This window comes from Lithobates pipiens, unplaced genomic scaffold (genome assembly GCF_037356315.1).
Source record: "Lithobates pipiens isolate NorthernLeopardFrog02 unplaced genomic scaffold, aLitPip1_a1.2 Scaffold_1, whole genome shotgun sequence".
NCBI classification, from domain to species: domain Eukaryota; kingdom Metazoa; phylum Chordata; class Amphibia; order Anura; family Ranidae; genus Lithobates; species Lithobates pipiens.
The window spans coordinates 51763491-51783168 of NW_027507685.1; the positions used below are offsets into that span (position 1 = coordinate 51763491).

At 44.2% G+C, this 19678-nt stretch overlaps 1 protein-coding gene across 1 annotated transcript in view; it reads left to right on the forward strand.

Annotated features, from left to right (window-relative positions):
• LOC143998830 (interleukin-13 receptor subunit alpha-1-like) overlaps nucleotides 1-17787 on the forward strand; it is a 206710-nt gene extending 188923 nt beyond the window's left edge. Inside the window, exons 9-11 of the mRNA XM_077493980.1 lie at nucleotides 10258-10351; nucleotides 14949-15012; nucleotides 15630-17787. Of these exons, the coding sequence (XP_077350106.1) occupies nucleotides 10258-10351; nucleotides 14949-15012; nucleotides 15630-15734 (263 nt within the window). The 3' untranslated portion in view covers nucleotides 15735-17787. The remainder of the gene's footprint in view (nucleotides 1-10257; nucleotides 10352-14948; nucleotides 15013-15629) is intronic.
• Nucleotides 17788-19678: the final 1891 nt, after the last annotated feature.

The following is a 19678-nucleotide window of genomic DNA, read 5'->3' on the forward strand; positions in this document are numbered from 1 at the left end:
CACTTGAGGCAGAACAGCGGGAGGAAGAAGAGGACTTCCTTACCTCTCAAGGCCCCCTTTATCCAGATAGCATTACTGCGGGCCCACCAAACACACAGGAAGAAGAAGAGGAGGAGAAGGATTGTGTCAGCATGGATGTAGAGGATAACACTCAGCTGCAGTCTTCAAGGGACGGTTTTCAGTTCCCAGAAACCCAAGGAGTCCTACATGGCTGGGAAGAGGTAGTTACGGACTCCTCCTCAATCTTGATGAGGTTAGCTTCCAACAATATTTTTGGTTTACGGCACCACCATCACCACCCAAGGCCCCATATTCTGCCCCTGTTTAACGGGGGCCTGTAATTAAAAATTTTGATCCAATATTTCACAGCAGGGTTAAAGTGTTGTGGCACCACCACCACCAAATGCCCGATCTTTCTGCCCTGGCATGTAATTACAGTTTTTGATATAATATTTCACAGCAGGGCCCATTCCTGATCCCAACAAGAGTATCTGTGAGGGCTAAAGCCCCATGCACACTATCAGATTTTCTGCTGGGTTTTTTTCCCTCAGATTTACCAAAACCATCTAATATGAGGTCAAACCTTAGGAGTTTCAATTTGTATGCAATCAGGCAGGCCCTTGCACTACATGGTTTTGGTAAATCTGAAGGAAAAAATCAGCAGAAATTCTGATAGTGTGTATGGGGCTTTACAGTGTTGTGGTACCACCAACACCTAAGGCCCAATTTTCTGCAGAGTATATAGGGCAGGCTGTATAGTGTATATATACTGCTGTTCAGAGTATATAGTACCTGGGGGACCCCCACGCCATTTTTTTTTAAATTTGGGTGCAGGATTCCCCTTAATATCCATACCAGACTTGAATGGCCTGGTATGGATTTTGAGGGTTACATCCACGCCATTTTTTTGGTATTTTTATATTGCTGGGATCTAACAATACAATCAAGCCGTGAGCAGTTTTAAATTAAATTTTTTCCTTTAGAAAATGTAATTTTGCTGTGGCACTGTTATAAACATGGGAAAGATGTGCTACTTTACAGGCATACTCATATAGGCATTATTAACATCACTGCTCCCCAAAAAATAGCCGTTTAAAAAAAAAAAATTTGCATTGATACATGTCCCCTGGGGCAGGACCGGGTCCCCAAACAATAACTTTTTATGGCAATAACTTTAATATACCGTATATACTCGAGTATAGGCCGCCCCGAATATAAGCCGAGGCCCCCAATTTACCCCCAAAAAAACTGGCAAACTTATTGACTCGTGTATAAGCCGAGGGTGAGACATGCCTGTCCATCCCTGTGTGTGTGTCCGTCCATCCCTGTGTGTCCGTCCATCCCTGTGTGTCCGTCCATCCCTGTGTGTCCGTCCATCCATCCCTGTGTGTGTGTGTGTCCATCCATCCATCCATCCCTGTGTGTGTGTGTGTCCATCCATCCATCCATCCCTGTGTGTGTGTGTGTCCATCCATCCATCCCTGTGTGTGTGTGTCTCCATCCATCCATCCATCCCTGTGTGTGTGTGTGTCCATCCATCCATCCATCCCTGTGTGTGTGTGTCTCTATCCATCCATCCCTGTGTGTGTGTGTATCCATCCATCCCTCCCTGTGTGTGTGTGTGTGTGTGTGTGTGTGTGTGTGTGTGTGTGTGTCCAGCCTACCTGTGTCCCGAGCCTGTGTCCCGAGCCTCCGTCCCGTGCCTTGCCTCCTTGCCTCCGTCCCGTGCCGTGCCTTGCCTCCGTCCCGTGCCGTGCCTTGCCTCCGTCCCGTGTCGTGCCTTGCCTCCGTCCCGTCCCGTGCCGTGCCTTGCCTCCGTCCCGTGCCTTGCCAGGATCGCCGCTCTTCGTCGGCGCCTCGGCGGCCATTCTAAAATTCAAAAGCCGCGCCTCCGCCTTCGCCTGTGATAGGCGGAACACTGAATTTCCCAGCAGCCTGTGTTCCGCCTATCACGGACATCGTCTCATCCTCGTCCGTAGTACGAGGATGAGCGGATGTCCGTGATAGGCGGAACACTGACTGCTGGGAAATTCAGTGTTCCGCCTATCACAGGCGAAGGCGGAGCCGGAGGCGCGGCTTTTGAATTTTAGAATGGCCGCTGTCTGTCTGCTCGACACGCTGATCGAGCAGGCAGACAGCGATGACTCGAGTATAAGCCGAGGGGGGCACTTTCAGCCTCAAAAAAGAGGCTGAAAATCTCGGCTTATACTCGAGTATATACGGTAAGCCTTTAAAATTAGCACTTTTGATTTTTCACGTTTGTGTCCCATAGACTTTAACGGTGTTCGGTGTTCAAACAAGTTTTTTGCCTGTTCGCATGTTCTGCTGCAAACCAAATGGGGGTATTCGGCTCATCCCTAGTTAGAAGTCCTATATACAAGCCAGCGTGCAGGGGTACAGTATGTTATATACAATGCCTTGAAAAAGTATTCATACCCCTTGAAATATTTCACAATTTGTCATGTTGCAACCAAAAACATAAATGTATTTTATTGTGATTTTATGTGATAGACCAACGCAAAGTTGCACATATTTGTGAAGTGGAAGGTAAATAATAAATGGTTTTCCAAATGTTTTACAAATAAATATGTGAACAGCAATTTTCAAATCTTGCCACAGGTTATCAATTGGATTTAGGTCTGGACTTTGACTGGGCCATTCTAACACATGAATACAGTGGTGTGAAAAAGTGTTTGCCCCCTTCCTCATTTCCTGTTCCTTTGCATGTTTGTCACACTTAAGTGTTTCGGAACATCAAACCAATTTAAACAATAGTCAAGGACAACACAAGTAAACACAAAATGCAATTTGTAAATGAAGGTGTTTATTATTAAAGGTGAAAAAAAATCCAAACCATCATGGCCCTGTGTGAAAAAGTGATTGCCCCCTAAACCTAATAACTGGTTGGGCCACCCTTAGCAGCAACAACTGCAACCAAGCGTTTGCGATAACGTGCAATGAGGCTTTTACAGCGTCCTGGAGGAATTTTGGCCCACTCATCTTTGCAGAATTGTCCTAATTCAGTTACATTAGAGGGTTTTCGAGCATGAACGGCCTTTTTAAGGTCATACCACAACATCTCAATAGGATTCAGGTCAGGACTTTGGCTAGGCCACTCCAAAGTCTTCATTTTGTTTTTCTTCAGCCATTCGGTGGTGGACTTGCTGGTGTGTTTAGGATCATTGTCCTGCTGCAGAACCCAAGTTCGTTTCAGCTTGAGTACACGAACAGATGGTCGGACATTCTCCTTCAGGATCTCTTGGTAGACAGCAGAATTCATAGTTCCTTTTATCACGGCAAGTCTTCCAGGTCCTGAAGCAGCAAAACAGCCCCAGACCATCACACTACCACCACCATATTTTACTGTTGGTATAATGTTCTTTTTATGAAATGCAGTGTTCCTTCTACGCCAGATATACTTGGACACACACCTTTAAAAGAGTTCCACTTTTGTCTCATCGGTCCACAGAATGTTGTCCCAAAAGTCTTGGGGATCATCAAGATGTGTTGTGGAGAAATTGAGACGAGCTTTGATGTTCTTTTTGCTCAGCAGTGGTTTTCTCCTTGGAACTCTGCCATGCAGGCCATTTTTGCCCAGTCTTTTCCTGATGGTGGAGGCATGAACGCTGACCTTAACTGAGGCAAGTGAGGCCTGCAGTTCCTTGGACGTTGTTGTGGGGTCTTTTGTGACCTCTTGGATGAGTCGTCGCTGCGCTCTTGGGGTAATTTTGGGCGGCCGGCCACTCCTGGGAAGGTTCACCACTGTTCCATGTCTTCGCCATTTGTGGATAATGGCTCTCACTGTGGTTCGCTGGATTCCCAAAGCTTTGGAAATGGCTTTATAACTCTTTCCAGACTGATAGATCTCAATTACTTTCTTTCTCAATTGTTCCTGAATTTCTTTGGGTCTCGGCATGATGTGTAGCTTTTAAGGATCTTCTGGTGGACCTTACTGTGTCAAGCAGCTCCTATTTAAGTGATGCCTTGATTGTGAACAGGTGTGGCAATAATCAGGCCTGGGTGTGGCTAGAGAAATTGAACTCAGGTGTGGACAACCACAGTTATAGTATGTTTTAACAAGGGGGGCAATCACTATTTCACACAGGGCCATGATGGTTTGGATTTTTTTTCACCTTTAATAATAAACACCTTCATTTACAAATTGCATTTTGTGTTTACTTGTGTTGTCCTTGACTATTGTTTAAATTGGTTTGATGTTCCGAAACACTTAAGTGTGACAAACATGCAAAGGAACAGGAAATGAGGAAGGGGGCAAACACTTTTTCACACCACTGTATGCTTTCATCTAAACCATTCCATTGTAGCTCTGGCTGTATGTTTAGGGTCGTTGTCCTGCTGGAAGGTGAAACTCCGCCCCAGTCTCAAGTCTTTTGCAGATTCTAACAGGTTTTCTTCTAAGATTGCCCTGTATTTGGCTCCATCCATCTTCCCATCAACTCTGACCAGCTTCCCTGTCCCTGCTGAAGAAAAGCATCCCCACAACATGATGCTGCCACCACCATGTTTGATGGTGTGTTCAGGGTGATGTGCAGTGTTAGTTTTCCACCACACATAGCGTTTTTCTTTTAGGCCAAAAGGTTCAATTTTAGTCTCATCTGACCAGAGCCCCTTCTTCCACATGTTTACTGTGTCCTCCAACATGGCTTCTCGCAAATTGCAAATAGGAGTTCTTATGGCTTTCTTTCAACCACTTTCTTGCCACTCTTTCATAAAGGGCAGATTTGTGGAGTGCATTACTAATAGTTGTCCTGTGGACAGATTCTCCCACCTGAGCTGTGGCTCTCTGCAGCTCCTTCAGAGTTACCATGAGCCTCTTTGCTGCTTCTCTGGTTAATGCTCTCCTTGCCCAGCCTGTCAGTTTAGGTGGATGGCCATGTCTTGGTAGGTTTGCAGTTGTGCCATACTCTTTCCATTTTCCGATGAGGGATTGAACAGTGCTCCTTGAGATGTTCAAAGCTTGGAATATTTTTTATAACCCAACCCTGCTTTAAAATTCTCCACAACATTATCCCTGACTTTTCCGGTGTGTTCCTTGGCCTTCATGATGCTGTTTGTTTACTAAGGTTCTCTAACAAACCTATGCGGGCTTCACAGAACAGCTATATTTATACAGAGGTTAAATTACAACCTTCCAGAAGAACAACCATCTCTGCTGCCAGTGGCATCACTAGGGGGTGGCTATTGAGGCTGGAGCCCCAAATCTGGGGCCCATAGCCCAGAGTCCAGGGCCAGCCCTACCGTGACAGTCTCGCGGGCTGCCTGACACAGCGCTGTCCCACACAGCCGTGGCACTCTCACTGAGTCTGCACTCAGTGCTTCACTGACACTGACAGCCAGAGCCAGGAGATCAGTGTGTGTGAGTGCGAGTCTCCTCCGCCCATATCATAGAGTCAGGAGGAACATTCTCATACACAGAGCTCCTGAGCAGGTGAGTGCAGGCCATGGGGGAGGGGGGAAACTGTACTACCCAGCCTCTCTGTATACCTAGCCTCTCTGTATATACATCAGCCTCTCTGTATACCCAGTCTCTCTGTATATACATCAGCCTCTCTGTATACCTAGCATCTCTGTATATACATCAGCCTCTCTGTACAGTATATACATCAGCCTCTCTGTATTTACACCAGCATCTCTGTATACCCGTCCTCTCTGTATATACACCAGCCTCTCTGTATACACCAGCCTCTCTGTATACACTAGCCTCTCTGTATATACACCAGCCTCTCTGTATATACACTAGCCTCTCTGTATATACTAGCCTCTCTGTATATACACCAGCCTCTCTGTATACCCATCCTCTATGTATATACACCAGCCTCTCTGTATACCCAGCCTCTCTGTATATACACCAGCCTCTCTGTATACCCAGCCTCTCTGTACAGTATATACACCAGCCTCTCTGTATATACACCAGCCCCTCTGCATATACACTAGCCTCTCTATATATACACAAGCCTCTCTGTATACCCAGTCTCTCTATATATACACCAGCCTCTCTGTATATCCAGCCTATCTGTATACGGCAGCCTCTCAGTATACCCAGCCTCTCTGTATATACACCAGCCTCTCTGTATATATAACAGCTTCTCTGTATAGCCCCGGATCTTTTGTAGACCTAGCAACACCCCTGTCTGCAGCACTACCCCAATCAGGCCTGTATGGTAGAGTGGCCACTCCTCAGTAAAAGGCACATGACAGCCCGCATGGAGTTTTCCAAAGGGCATTTGAAGGACTCTCAGACCATGAGAAACAAAATTCTCTGGTCTGATGAAACAAAGATTGAACTATTTGGCCTTAATGGCAAGCGTCATGTCTGTAGGAAACCAGGCATCACTCATCACCTGGCCAATACCATCCTTACAGTGAAGCATGGTGGTGGCAGCATCATGCTGTGGGGATGTTTTTTCAGTGGCAGGAACTGGGAGACTAGTCAGGATGGAGGGAAAGATGAATGCAGCAATGTACAGAGACATCCTTAATGAAAACCTTGCCAAAGGTTCATCTTTTAACGGGACAACAACCCTAAGTACACAGCCAAGAGTGAATGTCTTTGAGTGGCCCGGTCAACACCCAGACTTGAACCCGATTGAACATCTCTGGAGAAATCTGAAAATGGCTGTGCACCGATGCTCCCCATCCAACCTGATGGAGCTTGAGAGGTCCTGCAAATAAGAAGGAGAAACTGTCCAAAAATAGGAGTGCCAAGGTTGTAGCATCATAAAGACTTGGGGCTGTAATTGGTGCCAAAGGTGCTTCAATAAAGTATTGAGCAAAGGCTGTGAATACTTATGTATATGTGATTTTTTTTGTTTCTTATTTTTAATAAATTTGGAAAGATTTCAAACAAAATTCTTTCATATTTTCATTATTGGGTATTGTTTGTAGAATTTAGAGGAAAATAATGAACTTAATCGATGTTGGAATAAGGATGTAACATAACAAGTGTAAAAAGTAAAGTGCTGTGAATACTTTCCAGATGCACTGTATACACACACTGGGGTAGATTTACTAAAACTGGAGATGGCGAAATCTGTTGCAGCTGTGCATGGTAGGCAATCAGCTTCTGAACTGGTTTCTATTGAGAGCTGCACCAGATTTTGCACTCACACACTATCACTTACCCCTCTAGTAACATAACATACTGTCCTCCAGCCTCTTCACTTCCTTGTCCGCACTCCTGCCAACAGGAAAGCATAGGGTGCAGCATTGTTGAGGAGAGTGGCATGACAGGTTGGGCCCTGTTTAAGGCTTCATGCTCCTTTGTACCCAACAAATGTAGCTGCTTTATACCCAGGGCCAGTGCAAATATTTTTGTCTACTTAGGCGAAGGGGCATTTTGGTGCCCAACCCCCCCCCCCCCCACACACACACCAATGATGATAAGGGCCATGCAGAATGGTCAGAGACTGCGGGCATGGCACACAGAATGGTCAGAGGCTGTGGGCATGGCACGGAGAATTGTCAGAGGCTGCAGGCATGGTGAACAGAACTGTCAGAGGCTGCGGGCATGGCACACAGAATGGTCAGAGGCTGCGGGCATGGCTCACAGAATGGTCAGAGGCTGCAGGCATGGCGCACAGAATGGTCAGAGGCTGCAGGCATGGTGCAAGGGCAGGGCTGATACAATAACATACACAGCCAGCTAGACTCTGAATCCATCAAGCTAGAAGCAGCTTGCTTGCCCTACCTGCCAAAGAGATAGGAGAGAGAAATCTTCACCTGTGCTAGTGGCACCGCCACTTGCATTCCTCCTGGGCCTTCTGCTGGCATTGGCCCCTCCCCCTTGTCTCATTGGCTCCAGGCTCCTCCCCCTGGTCTTCTCGACTCCAGGCTCCTTCTCCTTCCTCCTCGGCTCCAGGCTCTTCCCCCTGGTCTCCTCTGATCCAGGTTCCTCCCCAGGCTCCCTTCATCTCACACGCCCTCCAATTCAGTGGCTATAGTCTCTGTGTGCTGCTAAACTGGAAGCGTTAGTGACCCTCTCTCTACTACTGCCCAGGTGGGTGGAGGAATTATTTCTTTCCAGGATCCAGCCACAATGGTGGAAGGGAGATGGGTTGTGGCATCTTCTAGCCGAGAGCTCTTTGCCCTGCATCTGGTAAAGGAGGGGTGCAGGAGGCAGAGTCGGGACTCCAGCAAGTGACATTAACAGTGCCCGGCTGGGGCTGTGGTGCACTGCTTGTTAGTGTGCTTTGTACAGGTGCGAGCAGGGCCAGCCACTGGTGCTAGAATAAGCATCTCTTGGGGACTGAGCCCCTAGATTTGGCACCCCCCTCTCCTGGAACCCTCAGGTGGCTGCCTTGGCTGCCTTATGCTAGCGCCAGCCCTGCTTATACCAACATGTTGGGCAGACACCATTTCCTAATAAATTGTTTACATTTATCTTTTTGGTTCAATCCATGGGTACTAAGATAGTCCTAGATGCTTTAGTGCAATAGAGTATGTTTGGAGCAGCTCCAAGCACTTCACCATTTTCCAGCATCAGTGCCCTGTGCTATGGACCCCCATGTCTCTGACTCGACAGCTTTAAAATACCTACCAAAGTTATTTCCGTCATCTCTTTGATGTAAGGGGAAATGCCATCTTTTTTTGACAGCTGTCACCAACACGTGTTCCTGTTGGAAGATTTCACTGTACTTCTGTTCATTCATAACAGTAAAATATATATTTCCCCACATTTCCTCTTCTGGTTTTTAGAATAGTAAGAACAAATGTCCTGTCCAGGGACACAAACAGCAATAGAAAGCTGAAATTCTTAACCATCTATCCAAAACAAGAAAAAGGTTTTCCCTAAAGCTATATATTTTTTCACTAAGAAGCAATTTTTGTCTTAAGTGAAAACAGATGTGTTTCTCAGTTATCACACAAAATGTAGGACTTTTTTGCCACTAAAACAATCCTGTAAATCAGTGGCGTAACTAGAACCTTCAGGGCCCCGATGCAAGAAACCATGAAGGGCCCCCCTGAACCCCAGCCAGGGCCCTTCCTTCCGAGTCCAGCGGTGGAACTCCAGGGCGTGGTCACAGGTATGACCTTTGTGAGCCCTGTAGTTCCACCACTGCTATCAGTAGTTTTTTTTATTATTTTATTTTTTATTTTTAGGTGCCTCATTGGGGGACTGTCTCTAGGCAGGATGGGGTCCCCGTCCCCAGAAGAGATGAGGTCCTTTTCTCCAGGGCAGATGAAGTTACTGCCCCCAGGTGAGAAGGGGTCCCTGTCCCCAGGGGAGGTGGGGGTTCCTGTCCCCACGTGAGAAGGGGTCCCTGTCCCCAGGGGGAGATGGAGGGGGTATGTAATGGTGTGTGGGGGATGGGGTCCTCTCACTCACCATGACCAAGCTGTAGGCCGCGCACTCATCCATGTTGGCCTGGGCTCCATCCAGTGTGCTGGACGGGTGATCAGCATATCTCCCAGAAAGACCTTTCATCATCTGTGTATGACGGGGAGGAGGGGGGCTGGCAGACAAGCCTGCAGTGTCCTCCGGGGAGCCGGCTCTCATAGGGCTGCACTGCATCTGTGTGCTTAAAGTTTGTTTACCCAGGAGAAGTATGCAGTGCAGTGTGGGCCGGACTCGGGGGGCGGGACTCTGGCTGGGGAGAACAGACATCGGACTGAGCGGCAATGCATGGAGCAGGAGAGGGGTACTCTGAGGAGCCGGCTGAGGACACAAGTCATGCGGGGAATGCACAACTAAAGAGTAGCCAGTGCGATAGTCGAGCATGGAGCTCTGCTAGTCACCCTCCACCTCCAGCCACCCGTGTGCATTATGCACTGGTACCCCTAGCTGCCTATGCTGCTGCCGGCCATATGTAGAGGGGGCGGCATGGGCCCCCTGCATCACAGGGCCCGGTTGCGGTCGCGACTGCTGCACCCCCTATAGTTACACCCCTGCTGTAAATATAGAAAACGTGTTTTTCACGCATGAGCTGTTTTCCAAGTATTTTGCGGCTCTCTCTTCTTCTAGACATCTGTGAATGTGGTTGCAGAATAACTGAACTAGTCTGTGAATATTTTCCTCTATGCATTTGCTAACAATTGTCATTTAGTACCATTGAATTTTTTTCTAATATGTATTCTTTATCGTGATAAGGGTGATAATAATAAACCATCCATCATCTTCCTATATGATCATTGTCTGTCATCTTATAAATCTGCTAAATTTGGAATATTCTTTTTTTCATGGAACATTATATTTTTGTATGTAGATGTATTAATTGCTTGTTTCTGTTTTTTTTCTAGGGAAGGATAACAACAGATTAACATCTATAATTGTACCTCTCATTTCAGCTGTAGTCATTATTGCAGCAGTTATCCTACTTGTCCATATGAAAACGTAAGGTGTTTTTTTTCTGGTTGTTTTTTTTTTTTTAAACTAGCAAAGATGTCCTTATTCAAGAACAGGCTAATTTAGAATGTTTTGCATGTTTATTGGCCTTTTGGATGTTTCATAACACACTAGTATGCAGTATTGTCCTAACAGGAATTATTTTAGCTGAACTTGTTTTTGGTTGAGAATTCATTCTTATTAGAACTAATCTTGGGAGCAGCCAATGTAAACTGATTGTGGAGCTGGGAGTCATAGACCTGGCAAGGAACATAGAAAGATCGGAAGAGCTGCCAGGAAATGCAACATGAAAAGGAGCAGGGTAGAGCTTCCAGGAAACACCAAGTGAACAAGGGAAGAGCTGCCAAAGAACAGAGCATAGATAGGGAAAAGTAGAGCTGGTGGGAATGTAGTATGGGTGGGGGTGGAAAGAGCTAACAAGGCACAAGGACTGTATGGGAAACGTTAGCAAGGAATGTAGCATGGATGGGTTTGGGGAGAGCTGGCAGGGAACGTGACATGGACAAGGATATGTGGCATAGATGGGGAATGTAGCATAGATGGGGAGAGGGTCGATTTTGTAGGGAACACAGAGTGGTTGGGGGATGGGGTTGCCAAGAGCATCGCATGAATGGGAATGGAGAGAGCTGGCAGGGAATGTAACATAGATGGGGTTGTGGGTAGAGGTGGCACAGAGAGAACTAGCAAAGTGTACAGGGAGAACTAGCTGGAAATGTATCCTGGATTGGTATGGGAACAGCTGGCAGAGAGCATAGCATAGTCTTGGAGAGGGGAACTGGAACTGCCAATAAACACCTCAGGTAGCTTCCAGAACATGGCATGAAAAGGAGGGGTTGATAACTCCTATCTGGGATCCTCTGATATAACCCCATTAAAACAACTAAGTAATGAACATGCATAATTGTTGCGAAGCCAAGGTTTCATATGTACGGATGATAAAAATGAATTCTTCAACGTGCAGTATGCCGGTTGAGTAAATGATTCTGTACTTTAGGGCCTGCCTGTGAGATAGATCAAAGTTGATAACAGGAACTTAAAGTGTACGTGTTGGCAAAATAAAAATAAAATCTGCATGCAAGCATATTTTCCCATGTTTTATCCTTTTAAAGTACAGCAAAATACCTGTTGATACTGCCTGAATTTCAAAGATCTCCTAACTTCATGCGTACTTCCTGCTGCACTGAAATCTTACACAGTGTTATTATCCCTGCCGGGTTGTTCCCCTGGGCTACAGAACACTTCCCCAATATGATACCATATGATACAGCTATGAAAAGGGAAGATGTTCTCTAGTCCAGCAGTACACTTGCCCAGTTTCTTGACATACACTTTAGGAATGACTTGCATGGTTTTCCTTCTATAATTAAATTAAATATAAGCTCTTTGTTTTTTATTCATTTTTTTTTGGGGGGGTTAGCAATTGAGGTTATATATACAGTTTGTTTTAGGAGAGCAATACTTTCATATGTAATTCCAACAGATAAAATCTGAAAATACTGTTCTAAGTTGATAGTAAGCATTTATATTGGTTCTGCAAAATTACTAAAATATATGTATCACCCAGAGTATAAATTAAATATTTTGCAGCTTACTAGTCCCTACATGTGGTTGTGACTGATGCAGCGCTAGTCCTCGACAATCTTCACCAACTTGAGACAAATGGGTGGTCAAACTCACACCCTACTGTCACTGCTATGCCACAATGACCCTTCCAGCCTCACCCTGTACAAAGATTTCCAGCTTGTGGAACCACAATCACATACCAGCAGACTGGTGATAACCACTGTGTATTTGTACATGCCACTACTACTTTCAATATCCCTGTAAATTGCATTTGCTAAGAAACACATCTATTGTTTTTTTGAATTTATCTACCCCTCACTTACACCACTATCTGTGGAAGGGAATTCTCTATCTTCACTGCTCTAACAGTAAAGGACCCCTTACACAGTTTAAGATTGAACTGCTTCTCATCAAACTTCATTGTGTGGCTGCATATCCTCTTTAGAGACATTAAGTTAACCTGTTCACGCTGACGTTGCGCATATATGCAGCCCTATGCAAACACTTTCTGTGCTGAGAGTGTGCACCCTGTGTGCTCCCAGCACTGACACTGGTGGTACCGTAAAGCTCCCAATGAATACTTGAGATCGGGAACTTTCTGATCATGTGACCACTGTGACAACCAATCACAGTGGTCAGATGACCCGAATCCCTGCCTCCGCCTCCAGGCGTTTAGAAGCTCTTAAAGGGCCGTGAGGCAGTAGCGGGAAGGGGTTAAATAGTTTCCTCCCAATTATACAGTCACCATTTACAGATTTGTATATTGTGATCATTGCTCCTCTTAAGCACCTCTTCTCCCAGAAGAATACATTTATTGTTTGTAGTTGTTCCTCATAACTGCCCCCTTATTAGCTCTTTTGCCCTTCTCTGGACTCTCTCCAGTTCAAGCACAGCATTCTTGAGTATTGATGACCAAAACTGGACAGCACAATCAAGATGTGGCTGAAGCAGAGTTTTGTAAAGTGGTAGAATTATAATTTTATCTCTTGAGTAAATGTCCTTTTTAATGCATGCTAATATTCTGCTAGCCTTGCTTGCTGCAGTTTTGCATAACATGCTATTGTTGAGTCTGTGATCTATCAGGACCTCAGATCCTTTCCTATCCTCAATTCCCACAGAAGTTCTCCCCCTAGCATGTAACTTGCATGCATATTTTTTAGTTTCCAAGTGCATTACACTTTTTTGATATTACAGAGATCCCAACCTGGAAAAACTCATTTCAGGGAGGTGGCAAACAAATTTCAGGGAGGTTTTGCGCCGCTGCTGAACCCCCCCCCCCCCCCAATTAAATCCAGCCTCACTTTGCCCATCATTGCAGCCTTACCGTGCCCATAATCACAGCCTTACCATGCCCATAATTGCAGCCTTACTGTGCCTATAATCCCAGCCTCACCGTGCCCATAATCGTAGCCTTACCATGCCCATAATCGCAGCCTCACTATGCCCGTAATCACAGCATTACAGTGCCTATAATCACAGCCTTACAGTACCCATAATTGCAGCCTCACCATGCCCAAAATTGCAGCCTCATTGTGCCACTAATTGCAGCATTACTAAGCCCATAATCGCAGCCTTAGCGTGCCCATAATCGCAGTCTTACTATGGTCAGTGCCTGGATTACACACAGCAGGAATCCCCGCTGTGTCTTGGAATGCAGTGTGAAAACTTTGGCCGCACTGTGACAAAAGTCCCGCCCTCCTCCTAGACCAGCATGTGTGATAAACGCAGTGTTCTGTCTATCACACGAGCTGGTCTAGGAGGAGGGTGGGACTTTTATCACAGTACGGCCAACGTTTTTTACACTAATCTCCGACCGCTGTGTGTGACTGATGTAGTGGAGGAGGAGGGAGGGGAGCATCTCCTGTCAATCAGCCATAGACAGAGCAGCCCGAGCATACACCATTCGGCAGTCTCGGGCTGCTCTGTCTGTGGCTGAATGACCAGCACAGCCGGGAGATCACCCATCGCTCACGAGGGACCTGGAGCCCGCACCCAAATGCAGGAGATGCCCGCGACTTGTGGGAGATTGGAAATGTCTGATGTTAAACCTCATCTACCATATAGCTGCCTTCTATTTTATCAAGATCTTCTTGTAAAGTTGCTATATCCTGTTGTGAAGTTATTACCCTGATTAGCTTTTTATTAGCAAACACTGAGATTGAACTACTTATTCCAACCTCTATATCCTTTATGAACAAATTAAACAAAATTGTTCCAGGACAGAGCCCTGGGGTACACCACTCGTAATTACAGCAGATTCAGGAAATATACCATTATTCACCACCCTCTAGACATGGTTCTGCAACCAGTCTTCTATACAGGTACATGCAATCTCAATAATGCCAATCTGTAAATTAAGAATTTATGGGGTACTGTATGAAATGCCTTAGTTAAATCTAGGTATACTACACCCAAAGGCCTTCCTCTATCCAAATTACAACTGACCTCCTTATAGAATGTTAAAAGGTTGGTCTAGCAAGAAAGGTCTTACATAAATCCATGTTGGTTACTATTAATGATACTATTTTCATCAGCAGATTCTTGGATATGACCCCTTATCATTCCTTCCAATACCTTTCACCTAGTAATCCTGGGAATAATAAGCTTCCTGTCCTAGAGTAGCTACGCTTACTCCTTCACTCCATCTATAGGGGGAACCATGATTGCTACCCAGGCTAGATTTTAAACACGTCTCTCTTTCTTCATCTCCATTACATGGGGAAGAGGGAGGGAATTATAAGTAACAAGGACACCTCATTTCTGGCAAGATCAACTGGTATTTTATGTAATGCTGTAAATGTTCCTAAATGGAAAAATAATAAATAATGCAGTCATCACATCTAAGGACTGAAAGCTCCAATATATAACATTTTTGTTCTTGGCTTTAGATAACAGATAAGTATTTTAATTTGCAATTATTTTTGATTTTCAAAGCACCACTGCAGATAGTGTGAAAATATACACAATCGTAATTTACTTTAGGCAGTTTTATGTATTCACAATCCTTTTTTTCTTTACACAGACTGAAGGCCTTTATCTGCCCTCAAATCCCAGATCCGGCAAGAATTTTTCCAAAAGATTTTCAGGTAAACATTTACATCTAAGAAACAATGTTTAGAAAGCTAAATCTGTAATTTTGAAGGCATTTTCCAATAAAATCACTTTACCTTGCATACTTGAGAAATATTTAAATCAATTCCTTGCATTGCTCCATGATCACCTACTAGATCCAGCGTGCCTTGTTTATAAAATAAAAAGTAGTTCCATTAAGAAGTGTTCTTAAAGTGGTTCTAATAGCAGAAGTTTTTCCTTAATAAATTACATAGATATTGGGGGTGCAAAATCTGGTGCAGCTCTGCATAGAAACCAGCTTCCAGGTTTTTTTTTTGTCAAAGCTTAATTCAACAAGCTGAAGAGGCTAGAAGCTGATTGCCTACATGCACAGGTGCACCAGATTTTGCACTCTCCAGTTTTAGTTTATCGACCCCATTGTATCACTGAAATGTGATGTCTCAAATGAAGGCTAAAAACTTGAGAAATAGCTGTTTATTCACGAGCCCCCCTCCCCTTCCCCAAAAAAATACCTTTACTTCTTTAGGAAAATCCATTAATGGGAAACTGTATTTAGTGTTGCTTTAACATCCTTTACAGATTATGCAGTTATTGTCAGAATGCTTGACTTTGTCCTTTTCTTCCTTTCTAGCAATGGTTAAAAAGCGATGTATATAATGTCTACAATAAGCCAGAGAAAGAGGAAATCTGTCCGGTATTTCTGATAGAAAGCCATCCAACTACAAAATGTGTGTAGGACTTTGGTTCACTGACTTAAGCAACATGGACTTATGTTCTCGTCTGCACTTCAGTTCATTATTATAAAGTCTGTATCAGATGTAAGGATATGTGACTCTGCAGGATAAGGAGAGGAAAACCGACCATAAATCCTTTCTTGTATCAGTGCTTGCCTATGCACCAAGTATTGTGATCATGTATTAAATACTGTGAAGAAGATCTGTTAAATGCATGATTGTAAAACACTGGTAACCAAGCCTAAACATTACTGTCATCCAAAGCAAACCAGATCACATTGGACTCATGTTTTGTGTTATTATCATTGGTTAAGTCACTAGGTACCTCCTATGCAGGTCTGGCAACCTGTTATTCTCGCATTTAGCCAGAAGAACTGGTGTCTCTGGCAGTGTCCACAGACTGGATTGAGCACCTTTGGGCAACTTCTCCCAAGTCTGCGCTTTGGTGGGTTACTCAAATGCCTATGTTACATGCTATGGTTTCCCTTAATACTTTCTTTGATGAACTGCGTTCTCAAATGTAATCCAAGTGTGCCCAAGCCAGTGGGCAGATCTAACCCTCGCTGTATATTCATGACCTGTCTTGGGGTCACCTTCTTGCTTGGCAACCCTGGAACTTTTCTAAAGGGATCCTTACATAAGTTTTTATTGTACCACATTCCCTTGGCTTTCTGCTGTACCCATCCAGTGAAATGCAGAGTACAGAGAATAACATTTTAAAACAAAAACAGTTAGCCCTGGTTCACATTGGTACGATTTGGCATGTGATTTGACACGTCAAATTGCATGTCAAATTGGCGGCAATTGCCAGCAATGGTAATCGGTGCGACGCCGCATTTGCAGCACCACACCAATTTCAAAAAATACTTTTTGTACTACTTTTTTGCGATTTCGGGCTGCAATTTACATTGGCATATGTGCAGATGTCTCTAAAATTGCGTCCGGAATCGGAACTGACATACGGGAGTGAAATCGTGTGAGTTCAGCTGAACTGGCATGGCTTCATTCCCGCAGGTCAGTGTGAACCTGGGCTTAAAGAACATTTCCAGAAAACTGTTCCCAAGAATGTCTGAGCAACAGCTCTTGGAAATTTGCACTTTTTATTCACCACTGTCTGGAGATATATGTTTTTGTACAATTAGGTGCTTAGGTACCTTTCTGGCAATTTCATCGTTAACACTGTATTAAAATTATATGGAATGTAAACTGTGCAATTTAATTTTGCTTGTTTGAATATCAAACTTTTGAAGTGATGTGTCTACTACATTCCATGGTTTTGTAAATGTTACACATTATACATTGTCATTGAGGATTAACATGTGTTGTGTTTTATATTACTGTAGGAATATTTATTTTTTTACACAATCCCTTTTAAAGCAAATACAGTTCAAATACAAAGTAACATTGCAGAAACCGTGTGTGTGTGTGTGTGTGTGTGTGTGTGTGTGTGTGTGTGTTACTTAAAGCGTATCTATGCTAAAATATAAAATCATTATATTCAGGTTCCACATTGAATTTCAATTATTTCTGACCAACACCTAACAGAACATTTTTTAAGTTTGTAAACTTACTTTGGAAGATCCCCACACATTTACTTCTGTAATATGTATCCACTGAGACCTGTGAGTAGGCACTGTTGCGTCACAGAATTCACAGAGCCTGCCTTCTAAACTACAGAGGTGCTGGGAGGAGGAGTTTCAGGAGGCAGAGTCAATACAGGAATCGCTGCTTGCAGCCAGCAATGTACCATGGGATATGTAGTCCTTAGACGTTGAAAGTAAACAGCAAAGATGAAACTGCAAAGCATGTTGAGCATCCAACAAGTTGTGGAAAGAGATGGTCAGCAGACAGACAGCACTCAAAACATGAAATTATATTTTTTTAAAAAAGCTTATCTGGAATTGTCAAAATTAACAATTGTTTGTCTCACTGTTACAAAGCTGATATTGTAAAATGAAAGTGTTGTTGTGACCATAGAATTGCAACACTGTACCCAAACAAAAGTTTGTATCATATTTTTTTCACACAAATAAAGCTTTCTTTTGGTGGATTTAATCACCACTGGGTTTTTTATTTTGTGCTAAAAAACAAAAAAAGACAGAAAAAAAAAAACAACAATCATTTCTCATACTTTGTTATAAAAGTTTGCAAACAGGTAATTTTTTGTCACTGATGTGCGCTGATGAGGCGACACTGATGGGCACTAATAAAGAGGCATTGATTAGGTGGTGCTGGTGGGTACTGATGAGGTGGCACTGATGGGCTCTGTTAGGCGGCACGGAAGGACACTGATAGGTACTGGTAGGTGACACTGATGGGCACTGGTGGGCACTAATAGGTGGCACTGATTGGCAGCACTGGTGGGCAATAACAGGTGGCACTGGTGTGCACTGATGGCACTGGTTGGCACTGATTAGCAGCACTGGCGGGCACAGAGTGGGACCGATGCTCCTGTAACAGAAGCCGATTACCGGCTTTCTTCTATTCTGACTGCTGATAACATGTTAAAGTGATTGGCCCTTTACCATTCTGTGATAAGCGGAGCCTGAATGACTCAATGTTCACAGAGCGCCAGCCACGCACCGCAGGGCTCAATAGACATCCTCTCAGCACTGGAAGCCATTGCTGTAGCCTTCTTTCAGCTTTAGCCATGGTCAGAAAGTAGTTAATGTTAAACTATTTTTTATTTTGAGAAATTAGGTTATTAGTAGACGCATACTGGCTTCCTTTAAAAAGGAAATGCAATGTGCAGTGACAAAATGCCAAAGTGGATCTATAAATAAAATATAAAAACATTTTGTCTAAGAGGGATTTTTTATCAGTGTAATGTGACTAGTAATCAGAAAAAAAGTTCTTTACCTGTATGATTCCTGACTTGAATCAGCAGAGAGCACTTTTGCACGTGACTGTCTAGGCAGTGGCTGGTGAGGGACTGACTAGTATCAGAGCCTGATACACACAGGTTACATACACCACGATTGTTAGGCCGCGTACACACGGGCGGACTATCTGTCCAACTAAGTCCGTCAGACAATCCGACAGACAGTCCGTCCTACTTTTGAATGAACGGACTTGACCACACATGACGAACAGACAGTCCGCTGAAAGCTTGCGCGATGACGTGTACGGCACGTACGACGGGACTAGAAATACGACGTCCAATACACTGCAATGCAACCTTCGGCCGTGTAAATCCTTTCTGAGCATGCGCCATACTTAGTCCGTCGAACTAGCCTATTCACGAGCGGACTGTCCGCTGAAACCAAGTTTGGACGGACAATATTACGGAAATTCCGAAAGACTTAGTCCGCCAGACTGTCCGCTGAAAAAGTCCGCTGAAGCCCACACACGAGCGGATTGTCCGCTGAAACACGTTTCAGCGGACCAAGTCCGTCAGACAGTCTGCCCGTGTGTACGCGGCCTTAGAGTGAGAGCAATAATTCTAGCACTAGAGCTCCTCTGTAACTCTATAAAAAACATTCCACGAGTGTGTGCTATTTTAAAGCATGACATGTTGGGTATCCATTTACTTGGCATAACATCATCTTTCACATTATACAGAAAATCTAGTTATCTTTAGTGTTTTTTTTTTTTATTCATGAAACTGCCCCCCCCCCCCAAAAAAAATTTAAAAGTGAAAAATTGCTGCGCAAATACCATGTAACGTAAAAAGTTGCAACAACCCCCATTTTATTCCCTAGGGTATCTGCTAAAACATTATATATAATGTTTGGGGGTTCTGAGTAATTTTCTCACAAAAAAAAAAAAAGAAGATTATTACATGTAGGAGAGAAGTGTCAGAATTGGCCTGGGTGGCAAGGGGTTATTTACCATAAGTAATATACAAGTCATTATTATATATTGTTTTTAACCACTTGCCTACTGGGCACTTAAACACCCTTCCTGCCCAGACCAATTTTCAGCTTTTGGTGCTCTCACACTTTGA